Genomic DNA, 21,894 nt, shown 5'->3' with positions numbered 1-21,894 from the left:
TCATGTTGGGGGTTGTAGTGCTCTATGTATAGAGTGTAATAGAATTGTATTATGGTCATGTTGGGGGTTGTAGTGTTCTATGTATAGAGTATAATAGAATTGTATTATGGTCATGTTGGGGGTTGTAGTGCTCTATGTATAGAGTATAATAGAATTGTATTATGGTCATGTTGGGGGTTGTAGTGCTCTATGTATAGAGTATAATAGAATTGTATTATGGTCATGTTGGGGGTTGTAGTGCTCTATGTATAGAGTATAATAGAATTGTATTATGGTCATGTTGGGGGTTGTAGTGCTCTATGTAAAGAGTATAATAGAATTGTATTATGGTCATGTTGGGGGTTGTAGTGTTCTCTGTATAGAGTATAATAGAATTGTATTATGGTCATAGTGGGGGTTGTAGTGCTCTATGTATAGAGTATAATAGAATTGTATTATGGTCATGTTGGGGGTTGTAGTGTTCTGTGTATAGAATATAATAGAATTGTATTATGGTCATGTTGGGGGTTGTAGTGCTCTATGTATAAATTATAATAGAATCCAATTATGGTCATGTTGGGGGTTGTAGTGCGCTATGTATAGAGTATAATAGAATTGTATTATGGTCATGTTGGGGGTTGTAGTGCTCTATGTATAAATTATAATAGAATCCAATTATGGTCATGTTGGGGGTTGTAGTGCGCTATGTATAGAGTATAATAGAATTGTATTATGGTCATGTTGGGGGTTGTAGTGCTCTATGTATAGAGTATAATAGAATTGTATTATGGTCATGTTGGGGGTTGTAGTGCGCTATGTATAGAGTATAATAGAATTGTATTATGGTCATGTTGGGGGTTGTAGTGCTCTATGTATAGAGTATAATAGAATTGTATTATGGTCATGTTGGGGGTTGTAGTGCTCTATGTATAGAGTATAATAGAATTGTATTATGGTCATGTTGGGGGTTGTAGTGCTCTATGTATAGAGTATAATAGAATTGTATTATGGTCATGTTGAGGGTTGTAGTGCTCTATGTTTAAAGTATAATAGAATCCAATTATGGCCATGTTGGGGGTTGTAGTGCGCTATGTATAGAGTATAATAGAATTGTATTATGGCCATGTTGGGGGTTGTAGTGCTCTATGTATAGAGTATAATAGAATTGTATTATGGTCATGTTGGGGGATGTAGTGTTCTGTGTATAGAGTACAATAGAATTGTATTATGGCCATGTTGGGGGTTGTAGTGTTCTCTGTATAGAGTATAGTAGAATTGTATTATGGCCATGTTGGGGGTTGTAGTGTTCTCTGTATAGAGTATAATAGAATTGTATTATGGTCATGTTGGGGGTTGTAGTGCTCTATGTATAGAGTATAATAGAATTGCATTATGGTCATGTTGGGGGTTGTAGTGTTCTATGTATAGAGTATAATAGAATTGTATTATGGTCATAGTGGGGGTTGTAGTGCTCTATGTATAGAGTATAATAGAATTGTATTATGGTCATGTTGGGGGTTGTAGTGCTCTATGTATAGAGTATAATAGAATTGTATTATGGTCATGTTGGGGGTTGTAGTGCTCTCTGTATAGAGTATAATAGAATTGTATTATGGCCATGTTGGGGGTTGTAGTGTTCTATGTATAGAGTATAATAGAATTGTATTATGGTCATAGTGGGGGTTGTAGTGCTCTATGTATGGAGTATAATAGAATTGTATTATGGCCATGTTGGGGGTTGTAGTGTTCTCTGTATAGAGTATAATAGAATTGTATTATGGTCATAGTGGGGGTTGTAGTGCTCTATGTATAGAGTATAATAGAATTGTATTATGGTCATGTTGGGGGTTGTAGTGCTCTATGTATAGAGTATAATAGAATTGTATTATGTTCACAGTGGGGGTTGTAGTGCTCTATGTATAGAGTATAATAGAATTGTATTATGGTCATGTTGGGGGTTGTAGTGTTCTGTGTATAGAATATAATAGAATTGTATTATGGTCATGTTGGGGGTTGTAGTGCTCTATGTATAGAGTATAATAGAATTGTATTATGGTCATGTTGGGGGTTGTAGTGCTCTATGTATAGAGTATAATAGAATTGTATTATGGTCATAGTGGGGGTTGTAGTGCTCTATGTATAGAGTATAATAGAATTGTATTATGGTCATGTTGGGGGTTGTAGTGCTCTATGTATACAGTATAATAGAATTGTATTATGGTCATGTTGGGGGTTGTAGTGCTCTATGTATAGAGTATAATAGAATTGTATTATGGTCATGTTGGGGGTTGTAGTGTTCTATGTATAGAGTATAATAGAATTGTATTATGGTCATGTTGGGGGTTGTAGTGCTCTATGTATAGAGTATAATAGAATTGTATTATGGTCATGTTGGGGGTTGTAGTGCTCTATGTATAGAGTATAATAGAATTGTATTATGGTCATAGTGGGGGTTGTAGTGCTCTATGTATAGAGTATAATAGAATTGTATTATGGTCATGTTGGGGGTTGTAGTGCTCTATGTATAGAGTATAATAGAATTGTATTATGGTCATTTTGGGGGTTGTAGTGCTCTATGTATAGAGTATAATAGAATTGTATTATGGTCATGTTGGGGGTTGTAGTGCTCTATGTATACAGTATAATAGAATTGTATTATGGTCATGTTGGGGGTTGTAGTGCTCTATGTATAGAGTATAATAGAATTGTATTATGGTCATGTTGGGGGTTGTAGTGCTCTATGTATAGAGTATAATAGAATTGTATTATAGTCATGTTGGGGGTTGTAGTGCTCTATGTATAGAGTATAATAGAATTGTATTATGGTCATGTTGGGGGTTGTAGTGCTCTATGTATAGAGTATAATAGAATTGTATTATGGTCATAGTGGGGGTTGTAGTGCTCTATGTATAGAGTATAATAGAATTGTATTATGGTCATGTTGGGGGTTGTAGTGCTCTATGTATAAATTATAATAGAATTGTATTATGGTCATGTTTGGGGTTGTAGTGCTCTATGTATAGAGTATAATAAAATTGTATTATGGTCATAGTGGGGGTTGTAGTGTTCTATGTATAGAGTATAATAGAATTGTATTATGGTCATGTTGGGGGTTGTAGTGTTCTGTGTATAGAATATAATAGAATTGTATTATGGTCATGTTGGGGGTTGTAGTGCTCTATGTATGGAGTATAATAGAATTGTATTATGATCATGTTGGGGGTTGTAGTGCTCTATGTATAAATTATAATAGAATCCAATTATGGTCATGTTGGGGGTTTTAGTGTTCTGTGTATAGAGTATAAAAGAATTGTATTATGGTCATGTTGGGGGTTGTAGTGCTCTATGTATAGAGTATAATAGAATTGTATTATGGTCATGTTGGGGGTTGTAGTGCTCTATGTATAGAGTATAATAGAATCCAATTATGGCAATGTTGGGGGTTGTAGTGTTCTGTGTATAGAGTATAATAGAATTGTATTATGGTCATGTTGGGGGTTGTAGTGCTCTATGTATAGAGTATAATAGAATTGTATTATGGTCATGTTGGGGGTTGTAGTGCTCTCTGTATAGAGTATAATAGAATTGTATTATGGTCATGTTGGGGGTTGTAGTGCTCTATGTATAGAGTATAATAGAATCCAATTATGGCCATGTTGGGGGTTGTAGTGCTCTATGTATAGAGTATAATAGAATCCAATTATGGTCAAGTTGAGGGTTGTAGTACTCTGAGGGAGATTTATCAGAATCTGTGTAGATGAAGAGCGATGCAGTTGCCCATAGCAACCAATTAGATGTCACTTTCATTTTTAAAGGTTAACCATGTTGAGTTGACCATGTTGGGGGTTGTAATATTCTTTGTCTAGAGCAGTGTTTCCCAAGCAGTTTGCCTCCAGCTGTTGCAAAACTACAACTCCCAGCATGCCCGGACAGCCAAAGGCTGTCCGGGCATGCTGGGAGTTGTAGTTTTGCAACAGCTGGAGGCACAATGTTTGGGAAACACTGGTATGGCATATTATAGAATTTTATTTCGGTCATGTCCAGGGGTCGGATCATGTTTGATCTGTGTTCCTATTGGTGTCTCCACTTGTTTGTTAATATATAGATGAGATATTGTATACAGCTTGTATACAGTACAGTATTGTATACAGCTATAACCTCCCTGTGTATCCTACGAACCGAACTCCAGAAAGCGATAACAAGTGAGTGATGATGTATAACACAGGCCATTGTGCCACCTCCAGTGATGGTGTCTCTGCCAACAGATGCGTCCTCCTCATGCCCAACATCCTGCACGTGGAGGTGGAGGAGACCATTGTGCTAGATGCTCACTTACAGAAAGATCCCTTCAAGGCTGAAATCACCATCCAAGACTTTCCTCAGAAGACCCTGGATGTAGCCAAGACTACAGTGTCCCTAAACAGTGCCAATGGCTTCCTGGAGAAAGTGAAAGTAAAGGTGAGAAGATGAGGCCTCTAAGGATGTAGTTACCTGTAAGAATATAACTACTATAATACCGCCTCCTATATACAAGAATATAACTACTATAATACTGCCTCCTATATACAAGAATATAACTACTATAATACTGCTCCCTATATACAAGAATATAACTACTATAATACTGCTCCTATATACAAGAATATAACTACTATAATACTGTTCCTATATACAAGAATATAACTACTATAATACTGCCTCCTATATACAAGAATATAACTACTATAATACTGCCTCCTATATACAAGAATATAACTACTATAATACTGCTCCTATTTACAAGAATATAACTACTATAATACTGCTCCTATATACAAGAATATAACTACTATAATACTGCTCCTATATACAAGAATATAACTACTATAATACTGCTCCTATATACAAGAATATAACTACTATAATACTGCTCCTATATACAAGAATATAACTACTATAATACTGCCTCCTATATACAAGAATATAACTACTATAATACTGCTCCTATATACAAGAATATAACTACTATAATACTGCTCCTATATACAAGAATATAACTACTATAATACTGCCTCCTATATACAAGAATATAACTACTATAATACTGTTCCTATATACAAGAATATAACTACTATAATACTGCCTCCTATATACAAGAATATAACTACTATAATACTGCCTCTTATATACAAGAATATAACTACTATAATACTGCTCCTATTTACAAGAATATAACTACTATAATACTGCTCCTATATACAAGAATATAACTACTATAATACTGCCTCCTATATACAAGAATATAACTACTATAATACTGCTCCTATATACAAGAATATAACTACTATAATACTGCCTCCTATATACAAGAATATAACTACTATAATACTGCTACTATATACAAGAATATAACTACTATAATACTGCCTCCTATATACAAGAATATAACTACTATAATACTGCCTCCTATATACAAGAATATAACTACTATAATACTGCTCCTATATACAAGAATATAACTACTATAATACTGCTCCTATATACAGGAATATAACTACTATAATACTACCTCCTATATACAAGAATATAACTACTATAATACTGTTCCTATATACAAGAATATAACTACTATAATACTATTCCTATATACAAGAATATAACTACTATAATACCGCCTCCTATATACAAGAATATAACTACTATAATACTGCTCCTATATACAAGAATATAACTACTATAATACTGCTCCTATATACAAGAATATAACTACTATAATACTGCCTCCTATATACAAGAATATAACTACTATAATACTGCTCCTATATACAAGAATATAACTACTATAATACTGCTCCTATATACAGGAATATAACTACTATAATACTACCTCCTATATACAAGAATATAACTACTATAATACTGTTCCTATATACAAGAATATAACTACTATAATACTATTCCTATATACAAGAATATAACTACTATAATACCGCCTCCTATATACAAGAATATAACTACTATAATACTGCTCCCTATATACAAGAATATAACTACTATAATACTGCTCCTATATACAAGAATATAACTACTATAATACTGCTCCTATATACAAGAATATAACTACTATAATACTGCTCCTATATACAAGAATATAACTACTATAATACTGCTCCTATATACAAGAATATAACTACTATAATACTGCCTCCTATATACAAGAATATAACTACTATAATACTGCTCCTATATACAAGAATATAACTACTATAATACTGCTCCTATATACAAGAATATAACTACTATAATACTGCCTCCTATATACAAGAATATAACTACTATAATACTGTTCCTATATACAAGAATATAACTACTATAATACTGCCTCCTATATACAAGAATATAACTACTATAATACTGCCTCCTATATACAAGAATATAACTACTATAATACTGCTCCTATTTACAAGAATATAACTACTATAATACTGCTCCTATATACAAGAATATAACTACTATAATACTGCCTCCTATATACAAGAATATAACTACTATAATACTGCTCCTATATACAAGAATATAACTACTATAATACTGCTCCTATATACAAGAATATAACTACTATAATACTGCCTCCTATATACAAGAATATAACTACTATAATACTGCTCCTATATACAAGAATATAACTACTATAATACTGCCTCCTATATACAAGAATATAACTACTATAATACTGCCTCCTATATACAAGAATATAACTACTATAATACTGCTCCTATATACAAGAATATAACTACTATAATACTGCTCCTATATACAGGAATATAACTACTATAATACTACCTCCTATATACAAGAATATAACTACTATAATACTGTTCCTATATACAAGAATATAACTACTATAATACTATTCCTATATACAAGAATATAACTACTATAATACCGCCTCCTATATACAAGAATATAACTACTATAATACTGCTCCTATATACAAGAATATAACTACTATAATACTGCTCCTATATACAGGAATATAACTACTATAAATATGAATAAGAGAAGAAGAAATGAAGATACCGCACTCACCCACTGTATGTGCTTGAAGATGTAGATTTATTCAGATCCTTGGAGATGGATCCGTAAGGTGGAGGACATGGAGGGGGATGAACGCCAGGACTAGTTTCGCGCCGAGCGGCGCTTCCTCTTACTGGTAATCCAGTCAGAGGAAGCGCCGCTCGGCGCGAAACTAGTCCTGGCGTTCATCCCCCTCCATGTCCTCCACCTTACGGATCCATCTCCAAGGATCTGAATAAATCTACATCTTCAAGCACATACAGTGGGTGAGTGCGGTATCTTCATTTCTTCTTCTCTTATTCATATTTATGGACTACCGAATTTATACCTGCACCCCCAGAGATTTTGTATACCTGAAGCTCCAAGACAACACCTCCACGAATAGGCTGTTACTTAGGGAGTCCAGTCACTGGTGCCACTCACCTCTCTCCACTTAGATATAACTACTATAATACTGCTCCTATATACAAGAATATAACTACTATAATACTGCTCCTATATACAAGAATATAACTACTATAATACTGCTCCTATGTACAAGAATATAACTACTATAATACTGCCTCGTATATACAAGAATATAACTACTATAATACTGCCTCCTATATACAAGAATATAACTACTATAATACTGCTCCTATATACAAGAATATAACTACTGTAATACTGCTCCTAAATACAAGAATATAACTAATATAATACTGCTCCTAAATACAAGAATATAACTACTATAATACTGCTCCTATACACAAGAATATAACTACTATAATACTGCCTCCTATATACAAGTATATAACTACTATAATACTGCTCCTATATACAAGAATATAACTACTATAATACTGCTCCTATATACAAGAATATAACTACTATAATACTGCTCCTATATACAAGAATATAACTACTATAATATTGCTCATATATACAAGAATATAACTACTATAATACTGCTCCTATGTACAAGACTATAACTACTATAATTCTGCTCCTATATACAAGAATATAACTACTATAATACTGCTCCTATATACAAGAATATAACTACTATAATATTGCTCCTATATACAAGAATATAACTACTATAATACTGCCTCCTATATACAAGAATATAACTACTATAATACTGCTCCTATATACAAGAATATATCTACTATAATACTGCTCCTATATACAAGACTATAACTACTATAATACTGCTCCTATATACAAGAATATAACTACTATAATGCTGCTCCTATATACAAGAATATAACTACTATAATACTGACCCTATATACAAGAATATTACTACTATAATACTGCCTCCTATATACTAGAATATAACTACTATAATGCTGCTCCTATATACAAGAATATAACTACTATAATACTGCCTCCTATATACAAGAATATAACTACTATAATACTGCTCCTATATACAAGAATATAACTACTATAATACTGCTCATATATACAAGAATATAACTACCATAATACCGCCTCCTATATACAAGAATATAACTACTATAATACTTTTTAGATTCCGGCAGAACCTTTTCTGAGGGATCCCAAGAAGAAGCAGTATGTCTTTGTTTCTGTGAAGTCGGGCAACTGCAACCTCAATAAAGTTGCGCTGCTGTCGTTCCAATCGGGATACATCTTCGTACAGACAGACAAGCCCATCTACACCCCAGGGACCACAGGTGAGGGGCCAGGGCCTGCTAGTTGTAGCTCTATGTTGCGGTGTACATTCTTTGACTGTATATTGTTTAGAGTTACTTTGTGTTGTTTTCTCCAGTCACATGTTTAGGTCCCGGTGTTGTCCTCTGGTGGCAGGAGACCAGGAGGATTCTCTGTAAAGCTTTGGATGTGACTGGAGGATAAGGCTCGATGTAACTCAAGATGAATCAGACAAAGCCTTTACTATGTGTCTTATATTGTTATACTTTCTGTTGTCTTTTATAGTTCTGTTCCGTCTCTTCATCACCGGGCTGGCACTAGAGCCCGACTCACGGGCAGTGGATGTGGAATTTTTAGTAAGTTTTTAAAGTCCTCTATATTCTATGATATAGGGGGTAAATTCAATTGTAACTTTTTACATATACGCCTTCACATGTTTTTCATGTATCAGCAGCATAAATCACTTCTTGCATTTGTAGTTTGCTACAATGTATCAGTGCTGGTAAATGTGTCAGTGTCAGGGTCCGGACTAGCGGCTGGTGAAGACACTGGAGGTGGATCCTCTGTGCCAGAGAGGCGATGACGCGGGCTGTACTGGGGAATCGGTTCTAAGCAGTTACTGGTGTTCACCAGAGCCCGCCGCAAAGCAGGATGGACTTGCTGCGGCAGTAACTACCAGGTCGTGTCCCCCAGTAGCGACTCGACCTCTCTGGCAGCTGAGACTCGCGCAGTACACAAGGACTAGACAGAGGCGAGGTCAGACGTAGCAGAAGGTCAGAGCAGGCAGCGAGGTTCGTAGTCAGGGGCAACAGCAGAAGGTCTGGGTACACAGGCTTGGGAACACACTATAACGCTTTCTCAGGGCACAAGGCAACAAGATCCAGCAAGGAGAGGAAGGGGAAGTGGGTTTTTATAGGAATGGGAGTGATTGGGCCAAGCACCAATTAGTGGTGCACTGGCCCTTTAAATTTTAGCAAGCCGGCACGCACGCGCCCTAGGGAGCGGGGCCGCGCGTGCCAGGAGGAAGGAGACGGGGGCGAGAGGTGAGTGACATGGGGCGCGATCCGAGGGCGGGCACGACCCGTGCCTCGGATCGTGTCCCCTCCGGAGACCAGGGAGCAGCACCCGGAGCGCTCAGCGTGACAGTACCCCCCCCCCCCCCCCTTGGGTCTCCCCCTCTTTTTGGAACCGAGGAATCTGTAGATGAGTTCCTTGTCTAGGATATTGTCCTCTGGCTCCCAAGACCTCTCTTCGGGGCCACAATTCTCCCAATCAACAAGAATTTTTTTTTACCTATGACAACCTTGGAAGCGAGGATTTCTTTAACCGAGAAGACGTCAGAGGACCCCGAGACAGGAGCAGGAACGGTGACCTTGGGGGAAAAGCGGTTAAGAATGAGAGGCTTGAGAAGGAAAACATGAAAGGAGTTAGGAATACGAAGAGAAGGAGGAAGATGGAGCTTGTAAGAGACAGAGTTGATTTGACTTTTGACCCTAAATGGCCCGAGGTAACGTGGACCCAGCTTGTAGTTAGGGACACGAAACCGAATATATTTGGCAGAGAGCCACACTTTGTCACCAGGGGCAAAGACAGGAGGAATTCTTCTCTTCTTGTCCGCATGTTTCTTCGTACGAGAGGAGGCCAGCGAGAGCGACTTTTGAGTCTCCTTCCAAATTGAGGAAAAGTCCCGGGTCAAATCATCTACGGCAGGAACTCCAGATGAAGTGGGAATGGGGAGGGGGGGGGGAAGCGGGTGATGGCGTACACCACAAAGAATGGAGACTTGGCGGATGACTCAGAGTTTTTGAAATTGTAAGAGAATTCAGCCCAGGGTAACAGGTCAACCCAATCATCTTGGCGCGAGGAGACAAAATGTCGCAGGTAGTCACCAAGGATCTGGTTTACTCTCTCCATTTGTCCATTAGATTGCGGGTGGTAGGCGGAGGAAAAATTCAATTTAATCTTCAATTGGGTGCAGAGTGCTCTCCAGAATTTCGAGATGAATTGAACGCCTCTATCGGAGACGATATGCGTAGGCAGTCCGTGGAAACGAAAAATGTGCAAAAAGAATTGCTTCGCCAATTGTGGCGCAGAAGGGAGACCAGGAAGCGGAACAAAATGGGCCATTTTGGAGAATCGATCAACGACCACCCAAATGACAGTGTTGCCATGGGATACAGGAAGGTCATTTACGTAGTCCATCACTATGTGTGACCAAAGATGTTTGGGTACCGGCAGAGGAAGAAGAAGACCCGCAGGCCTCTGGCGAGGAGTTTTATCACGTGCACAGACAGTACAGGAGCGTACGAAGTCAGTCACATCTTTTTCAAAGGAAAGCCACCAATAGTGTCTGGCAATCAACTGAATGGATTTCTTGATTCCAGCGTGACCCGCCAAGTGGGAGGAGTGACCCCATTTGAGAGTCCGTAGGCGAAGACGTGGGGGGACAAAGGTTTTTCCTGGAGGAACTGGCGCCAGAGAAGCAGGAGCAGCAGAGATCAGACACTCAGGGGGAATGATGTGTTGGAGAGAGGTTTCTGCTTCTGTGGCATCAGTGGAACGTGATAGGGCATCCGTCCTGACATTCTTGTCTGCAGGACGAAAATGGATCTGGAAATTGAAGCGGGCGAAGAACAATGACCACCTGGCCTGGCGAGGATTTAAGTGCTGGGCGGACTGTAGGTAGGACAGATTTTTGTGGTCAGTGTAGATGGTGATAGGGTGGAGGGATCCTTCCAGGAGATGCCTCCACTCCTCAAGTGCCAACTTAATGGCCAGCAATTCCCGGTCACCAATAGCGTAGTTTCTTTCAGGAGGAGAAAAGGTTTTAGAGAAAAACCCGCAAGTGACGTTTTTTCCTTTAGCGTTTTTTTGAAGAAGAACCGCCCGGCTCCTACTGAAGAGGCGTCTACCTCAAGGAAGAATGGTTTCAGAGGATCAGGCCTAGTCAAGACTGGTGCGGAGGCGAAGGCGGCCTTAAGGCGAGTAAAAGCTTCTTCCGCTTGGGGAGGCCAGGATCTCGGATTCGCATCTTTCTTGGTCAGAGCCCCAATGGGAGCCATGATAGTGGAGAAGTGGGGGATAAACTGACGGTAGTAATTAGCGAATCCGAGGAAGCGCTGGATAGAGCGAAGTCCGGAGGGGTGTGGCCAATCCAAGACCGCGGAGAGCTTGTCGGGGTCCATTTGAAAACCTTGTCCTTAGACCAGATATCCCAGGAAAGGAAGACAGGTACGTTCAAAGAAGCACTTTTCAATCTTGGCGTAGAGATGGTTAACACGGAGGCGCTGGAGCACTTGACAAACATGGAGGCGGTGTTCCTCTAGGTTGGAGGAGAAGATTAGAATGTCGTCGAGATAGACCACCACGCAAGTATACAACAAGTCCCGGAAGATTTCATTGACTAAGTCTTGGAAGACTGCTGGGGCGTTACAAAGACCGAATGGCATGACAAGGTATTCGAAGTGACCATCTCGGGTGTTAAAAGCGGTTTTCCACTCATCTCCTTCACGAATTCTGATGAGCTTATACGCGCCCCGGAGGTCAAGCTTAGTAAAAATCTTTGCTCCGCGCAGCCGGTCAAAGAGTTCCAAGATGAGAGACAGAGGGTAGCGGTTCTTTATAGTGATTTTATTGAGACCGCGGTAGTCAATACAAGGGCGTAGAGACCCATCCTTCTTGGCAACAAAGAAGAATCCTGCTCCAGCAGGAGAAGAAGACTTCCTGATGAAACCTTTTTTGAGATTCTCCTGAATATACTCCGTCATGGCCTCAGTTTCTGGAGCGGAGAGAGGGTAAATCCTGCCACTGGGCGGTGTGGTTCCAGGGAGCAAGTCAATAGGGCAGTCGTAGGGCCTATGTGGTGGTAAAACCTCTGCCTGTTTCTTGCAAAAGACATCAGAAAAGTCTTGATAGGCCTTTGGAAGGCCGAGCAATGGAGAAGCAATGGAGACTTGGCTGGTAGGTAGCGACTTAAGGCAGCGTGTGTGGCAGGAAGAGCCCCAGGATTTAATGTCCCCAGTGGTCCAGTCGAGGGTAGGAGAATGCCACTGGAGCCAGGGTAAGCCAAGAAGGATGTAAGAGGTGCAGTTAGGCAGGACAAAGAACTCAATCATTTCTTGATGGAGAACCCCCACGGTCATGCGTACTGGGGCCGTGCGGTAACGCACGGTGGAATTCAGTTGTTCTCCGTTAACTGAGGAAATGAAGAAGGGCTTGACGAGACGGATAACAGGGATGTTAAACCGGTTGATGAAGGAGGCTTTAATGAAGTTTCCTGCTGAACCAGAGTCCAAGAATGCCTCTGCAGAGAAGGAGGCTTTATCAGCTGGAGAAATCCGCACTGGAATAGTCAGGCGTGGAGAGGAAGAATTTACACCCAGTGACGCCTCTCCCACGTTCACTAGGTGCGAGCGTTTTCCTGACGCTGAGGACGAAGAGGACAGTCCTTTAGAAAATGTTCAGAGCTCGCACAGTATAAGCATAAGTTCTCGTTCCTCCGGCGAGTCCTCTCTTGCTGGGTCAGGCGAGACCGGTCCACTTGCATGGCCTCCTCAGCGGGAGGCACAGTAGCAGGCTGCAAAGGATGCTGGAAGAGAGGAGCCAGGCGTGGGTATCGCCTGGTGCGAACGAGATCTTTCTCCTGGCGGAGCTCCTGACGTCTTTCAATGTAGCGCATATCAATGCTGGTAGCCAGGTGGATGAGTTCAGTCAGGGAGGAGGGTATCTCTCGTGCAGCCAGACAATCCTTAATGTGGCTGGATAAACCTTTTTTAAAGGTCGCGCAGAGAGCCTCATTGTTCCAGGCCAACTCAGAGGCCAAAGTACGAAATTGTATGGCGTATTCGCCCACAGTAGAGTCTCCTTGGACAAGGTTCAGCAAGGCAGTTTCCGCAGATGAGGCACGGGCAGGTTCCTCAAAGACACTGCGGACTTCAGAAAAGAAGGACTGGATGGAGGCAGTGGCAGGATCGTTGCGGTCCCAGAGCGGCGTGGCCCAGGCCAAGGCCTTCCCAGAAAGTAAACTGACGACAAACGCCACCTTAGACCGTTCTGTGGGGAATTGGTCCGACAACATCTCTAAGTGCAGGGAACATTGGGACAGGAATCCCCGACACTTTTTAGAGTCCCCGTCAAACTTATCTGGGAGAGACAGGCGGACTCTAGCAGAGGTAGCAGCGGCTTGGAGAGGAGGAGATGCTGGAGCTGGCAGTTGAGGCTGTGGAGGCAGAAGCTGTTGTATCATGGCGGTCAACTGCGACAGCTGTTGTCCTTGTTGAGCAATCTGCTGGGACTGCTGGGCAACCATGGAGGTGAGATCAGCGAGGCTTGGCAGCGGCACCTCAGCGGGATCCATGGCCGGATCTACTGTCAGGGTCCGGACTAGTGGCTGGTGAGGACACTGGAGGTGGATACTCTGTGCCAGAGAGGCGATGACGCGGGCTGTACTGGGGAATCGGTTCTAAGCAGTTACTGGTGTTCACCAGAGCCCGCCGCAAAGTGGGATGGACTTGCTGCGGCAGTAACTACCAGGTTGTGTTCCCCAGTAGTGACTCGACCTCTCTGGCAGCTGAGACTGGCGCGGTACACAAGGACTAGACAGAGGCGAGGTCAGACGTAGCAGCAGGTCAGGGCAGGCAGCGAGGTTCGTAGTCAGGGGCAACAGCAGAAGGTCTGGGTACACAGGCTTGGGAACACACTATAACGCTTTCTCAGGGCACAAGGCAACAAGATACGGCAAGGAGAGGTAGGGGAAGTGGGTTTTTATAGGAATGGGAGTGATTGGGCCAGGCACCAATTAGGGGTGCACTTGCCCTTTAAATTTTAGCAAGCCGGCGCGCGCGCGCCCTAGGGAGGAAGCAGACGGGGGCGAGAGGTGAGTGACATGGGGCGCGATCCGAGGGCGGGCACGACCTGTGCATCGGATCGCGTCCCCGCCGGAGACCAGGGAGCAGCGCTCGCAGTCAGCGATGCCGACCAGAGCGCTGCAGACAGAAGCACGCCGTGAGCGCTCCGGGTCCTGCTGCCTCCCCGGAGCGCTCACGGCGTGCTTCTGTCTGCAGCGCTCCGGTCGGCATTCAGGATACCCTGATGAAGGTGTTGGAGCAACCCAGAAATGCGTTGGACACAATTTTAATAAATTATCCTTTTTTTTTTTTTTATCTCATATGAGCCTGGCATATAAGATAATTAATCTGGAGGTGTGGTGGAAATAATAGATGTTCAGGATTAATAGGACTGGATATGTAAGCCACAAGTAAATGACATTCGGTTATTGCACTTCTGCCAAAAGTCTTGATTATTTTTCAGAGCAATCCTGTGAACCAGGCTGCAAAAAGGGTGAGATTTAGGTACACCTCCTCCATAGATAGGTGCTTTTTGAGGAGTTGGGGGGGGGGGGGGGTGTCTTAATAAAGTATTTACTGTCTAGGGGATGGGGCTTAATATCCAGATTTTGGTTTGATTTGGATGAGTGCAACGATTCAGTATGATTTGGATTTTGTCTGAATTCCACAGAAAATTCAGATTCATTGGAATCCAAACTCATTGTGATTTGTTTCAGATTCTTTGCTCATAGAGGAGAAGGGACTCCTTTAAGGATAAGTGTCCCCACTTCTGTAAATTCACTGGGTCTGGACATTCTGCACCCAGCCGCTCCGTGTGCAGCACAGGAGCAGGGATGCCAGCCTTTTACAGGAGTCCCTGCTCCTGTGCACTGAGCAACCTGGAGGTAAGCAGCAATTCTGTATGGATCTCAGCTTACTGGGCTGTACACTCTGCACCCAGCGGCTCAGTGTTTTATAAACACCTACCTTTGACAGGAGACCCTGCTTCTGTACACTGAATCTTAACTTACTCTAAATTTACTGGCCGGACACTCTGCACCCTGGTGCTCAGTGTGCTGTACAGGAGCAGGGACATCTGCCTTTGACAGGAGTCCCTGCTCCTTTATATACTTTGCATGGGCAATCACAAGGCAATCTTTGCACTTTCAAATCTGAATCTGACCCGAAATAAATATCAGAAGATTTGTACTTCTCCCTATGCGATTAAGATCATTACATGCAGCGGACAGAGGGTAGGTAAAGGGTAGATAGTATGTTGTTTCTTTTGGACCAACATCTGACTATTCATAGTCTACATATGAATGTCTTCTCAACTCCAGCTCTATAACCAGTCTGGATTATAGAACAATCTCTTTGTGCTACAGGAGATAAGCTTCCGCTGGAAGAGTCTGGGCTTTCCCCCCCCCCCAACTTGGCAGAGGCTTTCTTCTCATCATTAAGAAGACTTGCACGCTTGGCTGAGTTGAGTGTCCATGTATATAGGAGATTAGAAATAGCTGATGGCTGGATGAGCATTATAAGTAGATGACCAGTTTAGAAATGTGTGGAAAGACTTTGTACGGTAAACAAAAACCCAACAGGTAGTTGGTAGGACATTGTGTCTGTGACTAGTGGTCGAAAACATTGGATTGAGACAACAGGGCGGGTGGTGTAGACAGAAGACCATTCATTCTGTTTGTTCTAGGACGCATAGTACACACCATAGTAATCCCCAAGAATGGTTCATCTGAGCGAGAAAAAGCTGAAACAGGAAAAACAAAGTATGTGGTAACAGGTGATGCCATCAACTAAGAACAAATAGGGCCTGGTGGGAAATGACAGACGGGCCGTTCTTATCAGGAAGTAAACAGAAGCAAGAAATCTCTGCTCATTGTGAATCCTGACCCTGAGCCAAAACAGATAAGAAGGACAGAGATTTACATAATCTATTATATCAACACCAGATAAGACCTGGAAGGAGGAAAGGACTTTACCGTAAACTGAAGGTACATTCTTCAGGCCGATCATAGACATTGTGGAGAATAGTGTTAAACACAAATATCCGTAATGCAAATTTTTATTGTGACTATCAGCACTTCGCGATTTCCCGAATATTTAGAATATAGTGCTATATATTTGTAATGACAAATATTCTTTTATTTTTTATTTTTTTCACCTGCAAATTTTTATGCGAATATTCCATGGAAAAAAAAGTGAACGGACATAGCGAATATGCGAATTTCGCGAACGTAGGATGAATAATCGTCAATATATTCGCGAACTATCGCAAATTCGAATATGGCCCCTGCCGCTCACCACTAGTATCTAGAGAAATTAGCCCTCGCGTGAACAACCGATCCTGCAAATCTCATTCACCAACAATATTGTATTACACACCATTATAGGTAGAGTCGACACCTTTCTTGCCAAAAAATATCGGCCATGCTAATTTGCATATTAATTATATATGCGTGACATCACAGGATAGACATATGCGGTGGGAATTTTGTTCTATTCTGATCCCTATAACTTTTTTATTTCTCCTCATACGGGCCTATATGAGGGCTCATTTGTTTGTGCCCTGATCTGTAGTTTTTAACAGGACTATTTTTGTTTTGCGCCCCGATCTGTAGTTTTTGATCGCTTTTTTTATTAAATTCGGGAGGTGCAGTTAGTTACTAACTACAACTCCCATCATGCCCTGATGCAGCCTGTGGCTCAGCAGCTGCCCCAAACGAAAACTACAACTCCCAGCATGTTGGACTGTATAGTAGTATATAGTATAGATCAGTGTTTCCCAACCAGGGGTGCCTCCAGCTGTTGTAAAACTACAAATCCCAGCATGCCCGGACAGCCGGGCTCTGTACACTGAGGACAAGCGGGGTCCTGTACACTGGGGACAAGAAGAGCTCTGTACACTGAGGACAAACGGGGCTCTGTACACTGAGGACAAACGGGACCCTGTACACTGAGGACAAGCAGGGCCCTGTACACTGAGGACAAGCGGGGCTCTGTACACTGAGGACAAGTGGGGCCCTGTACACTAAGGACAAGCGGGGCTCTGTGCACTGAGGACAAGCAGGGCCCTGTACACTGAGGACAAGAAGGGCTCTGTACACTGAGGACAAGCAGGGCTCTGTACACTGAGGACAAGCAGGGCTCTGTACACTGAGGACAAGCAGAACCCTGTACACTGAGGACAAGCAGGGCTCTGTACACTGAGGACAAGCTGGGCTTTGTACACTGAGGACAAGCTGGGCTCTGTACACTGAGGACAAGCAGGGCTCTGTACACTGAGGACAAGCAGGGATCTGCACACTGAGGACAAGCAGGGCTCTGTACACTGAGGACAAGCAGGGCTCTGTACACTGAGGACAAGCAGGGCTCTGTACACTGAGGACAAGCGGGGCCCTGTACACTGAGGACAAGCGGGGCCCTGTACAATGAGGACAAGCGGGGCCCTGTACAATGAGGACAAGCTGGGCTCTGTACAATGAGGACAAGCGGGGCTCTGTGCACTGAGGACAAGCGGGGCCCTGTACACTGAGGACAAGCGGGGCTCTGTACACTGAGGACAAACGGGGCTCTGTACACTGAGGACAAACGGGGCTCTGTACACTGAGGACAAGCGGGACCCTGTACACTGAGGACAAGCAGGGCCCTGTACACTGAGGACAAGCAGGGCCCTGTACACTGAGGACAAGCAGGGCCCTGTACACTGAGGACAAGCAGGACTCTGTACACTGAGGCTCTGTGACACACTCCCGGCTCACACAGCAGGATGATTGACAAGTCAGTTTTTGTTGGCAACAGTCACACTTTAAAAATACCGGCCATGAAATGGCCGGTATTTAACCAACCAATCCTCCAACTCCCAGAATGTTGCACCCTATACTATACCAGTGTTTCCCAACCAGAGCGCCTCCAGCTGTTGCAAAACTACAACTCCCAGGGCATGCTGGGAGTTGTAGTTTCACAACAACTGGAGGCACCCCTGGTTGGGAATCACTGATTTATACTATATACTACTATATAGTCCAACATGCTGGGAGTTGTAGTTTTACATCAGCTGGAGGCACCCCTGGTTGGGAAACACTGACCTATACTATATACTACTATATAGTCCAACATGCTGGGAGTTGTAGTTTTACATCAGCTGGAGGCACCCCTGGTTGGAAAACACTGACCTATACTATATACTACTATATAGTCCAACATGCTGGGAGTTGTAGTTTTCGTTTGGGGGCAGCTGCTGAGCCAAAGGCTGTATCAGGCCATGCTGGGAGTTGTAGTTAGTATCTCACTGCAACTCCCGAATTTAATTTAAAAAAAGCGATCAAAAAGTCACATCAAAACAAAAAATAGATCGGGGAGCAAAAAATGAGCCTTCATACAGGCCCATGTAAAGGAAAATTAAAAAAAAGTTATAGGGGTCAGAATAGGACAGAATTTCCCCCGCAAATGTGTATCCTGTGATGTTACGCATATATCATTAAGTATGCAAATTTGCGTGACCAATAATTTTTTGCAAGAAAGGTGGCAACCCTACCTGTGACCCATGTTACCACGCTTGGCATTGGGTTATACCACCCATCATTGTATGTAGAAATAGAAAACTAGCAAACCTCCCAAAATATAAAGAGGTTTTCCCCTCATGAAGATGGCCATAGACCAAAAAACACATGTGGGGAAAGGGTCAACATCACCATAAATAAACTGTATGCAAAATAAAATAGATGCGTACGGGCTGTACCATTAAAGCATTAAAGATGGAAACCAAAGAAAGATTGGGAAGACTATCCAATAAACGTTCCCACCAATAGAACCATTTGTGATTTAAAGGGGTACTCCGGTGGAAAACTTTTTTTTTTTTTTTTTAAATGAACTGGTGCCAGAAAGTTAAACAGATTTCTAAATTACTTCTATTAAAAAATCTTAATCTTTCCAGTACTTATTAGCAGCTGTATGCTACAGAGGAAATTCTTTTCTTTTTGACTTTCCTTTTTTTCTCTTGTCCACAGTGCTCTCTGCTGACACCTCTGTCCGTGTCAGGAACTGTCCAGAGCAGCATAGGTTTGCTATGGGGATTTTCTCCTGCTCCTCCAGGTGTCAGCAGAGAGCACTGTGGACAATACAAAAAAGAAATTCAAAAAGAAAATAATTTCCTCTGTAGCATACAGCTGCTAATAAGTACTGGAAGGATTAAAAAAATGTAATTGAAGTAATTTACAAATCTACCGTATTTATCGTCGTATAACACGCACTTTTTAGGCTAATTACCTCAGTCGGGTCCGCGCTGCTGCAGGCCTCCGTCGTGCGTCCCCGGCGTTGTTGCTATGCGCTGAACGGCGCCGTGCATAGCAACGACGCTGGGGACGCACGCCGGAGGCCTGCAGCAGCGCGGACCCGACTCAGGTAATTATGCCACCGGGGGATGGGGGGAGGCAACGGGGCAGCGGCGCCGGCAATGGGTGCCGCTGCCCCTTCTCTCCCCCTGGCTGTAGGCGCCGCTTCTCTCCCCCTGGCTATCGGGGTGAAAAGGGCCGACAGCAGCGCTCTAGACCCCAGGAAAGGCAGGGGGAGAGAAGCGGGCAGCGACGGCCTCTCTCCCCCTGCCTTTCCTGGGGGTATATCGGGGTATACACGCGCACACACGCACCCTCATTTTACCATGGATATTTGGGTAAAAAACTTTTTTTACCCAAATATCCTTGGTAAAATGAGGGTGCGTGTTATAGGCCGGTGCGTGGTATACCCCGATAAATACGGTATTTAACTTTCTGGCACCAGTTGATTTAAAAAAAAAAATTCCAGCGGAGTACCCAGTGATTTCTATGGGTGCAACGTCTGATTGTCTCTCTGTGAGACGTAGACTCAAAATTCAATGCATTGTCTTGCTTGGTAATCGCAAGCTATCTGTCCTACAAAGTGTGTCTGTGCCTTGAAACAATCATTAAATGAATAAAATATATAAATATTTACCCAAAAGTCTATGACCCTGAGTCACAGTTGGTCCACTAGAGGTTCCTTCAGTTGCCCAGGCTTTGATTCAAAAATGGGCCACAAAGATAAAGTAGAGTACAACTCCATATGAAGGTGGCTTTTGGGTCAATCACTTGGCCACCAGGGTCTTTTTTTCTTTGAGTTAGTTCAGAAACAACCTTTTCGATCTCATAAACATGTTTAAAATACAATTATAAGTGGATGTTCACAAGTCCTTTACAGATGGAGGTTGGACCCTCAAAGCTATTTCCTCTGGTGGGTAGAAGGAAACCAAGCCCAACACTGTCTTGGGCAGGATCTGGACCACCATCTTCCATTCTCTACAATCTAAGACCTGGAATGGTACAGGATTGGCTACAAATCCATCTACAGGGCACAAGGATATAATGTTAAGACCTATGAGCTTCATCCTTAAGGGGGTATTCCGGCTTTATACATCTCATCCTCTATCCAAAGGATAGGGGATAAGATGTACGATCGCAGGGGTCCCACCACTGGGGACCCCTGCGATCTCGGTGCAGCCCCAGCATTCTGTTCCAGGCGCTGCCTCCGTGACGTGACGTCACGGCCACTTTCCCTAGTGATGTCATGCCATGCCTCCTCCATTCATGTCAATGGGAGGAGGCATGGCGGCTGTCACACCCCCTCCCATAGACATGAATGGAGGGGGCGTGGATAGGGGATAAGATGTATAAAGCCAGAATACCCCTTTACATGTTGACCAGAATGTTTTAGGTCGGTGCATAAAATGAACCGAGAATCTGAAATACTCCTTAATCTATATTTTTTAATGAAGCTTTATGTATTTTTGGTAATTTTGTCAGCTCCAATAACATAATGTGCCGTCCATAGAGAAGGTCCAGTTTGTGTCCTCCAGTCCTGAGCTTTGTTCCCATGAACCTGCATTTGTCAACATTTAACCAGTTCATTGACTGTTAGGTTTCAACTTGGAAGTTAAATTTTTGAATTTTATGTTTGTGTAACCATGGTTACCGCAATTAGGCTCAATAACCACGTGCATCTTGTGGGCCTATTGTATAGAGATGGTAGTCAATACATCTGTCCTGGTCAAAGATAGATTGCTTCTGCCTGGCTTGAGAGACAGACACAGGAAGTGGTAGTTGATTGGGTGCTTATCTATAACTTCCTGTTAGAAGAGTATAAAGTTGTGCAGGGTCTTGGAGTTGATACCCATGTTGTATTGTTGGCACTTCGTGTTCCTACTACCAATTCTCAAGATCCATAAGGGCCATCTACTAACCATATGTTGTTAGAGGGGAAGGCGCCATTACTTTCTGACTGTTTCGGGCTGACTTGTTTGTTACTGTAGCTGAAATAATGGATAGCAGAGCACTATAAAAGGTCTACATGG

At 42.4% G+C, this 21,894-nt stretch overlaps 1 protein-coding gene across 2 annotated transcripts in view; it reads left to right on the top strand.

Annotated features, from left to right (window-relative positions):
* The window catches only part of LOC130367658 (complement C3-like), a 120,297-nt gene that overhangs the window by 5,771 nt on the left and 92,632 nt on the right, over positions 1-21,894 (top strand). For both annotated transcript variants that reach the window (XM_056570215.1, XM_056570214.1), the window contains exons 2-4: positions 4,245-4,437; positions 8,555-8,717; positions 8,980-9,050. In XM_056570215.1, the coding sequence (XP_056426190.1) occupies positions 4,245-4,437; positions 8,555-8,717; positions 8,980-9,050 (427 nt within the window). The remainder of the gene's footprint in view (positions 1-4,244; positions 4,438-8,554; positions 8,718-8,979; positions 9,051-21,894) is intronic.

The sequence above is a fragment of the Hyla sarda genome, chromosome 4, assembly GCF_029499605.1.
Source record: "Hyla sarda isolate aHylSar1 chromosome 4, aHylSar1.hap1, whole genome shotgun sequence".
NCBI classification, from domain to species: domain Eukaryota; kingdom Metazoa; phylum Chordata; class Amphibia; order Anura; family Hylidae; genus Hyla; species Hyla sarda.
The sequence above is the reverse complement of the archived record's forward strand: the minus strand, read 5'-3'. Positions and strand labels throughout refer to the sequence as shown.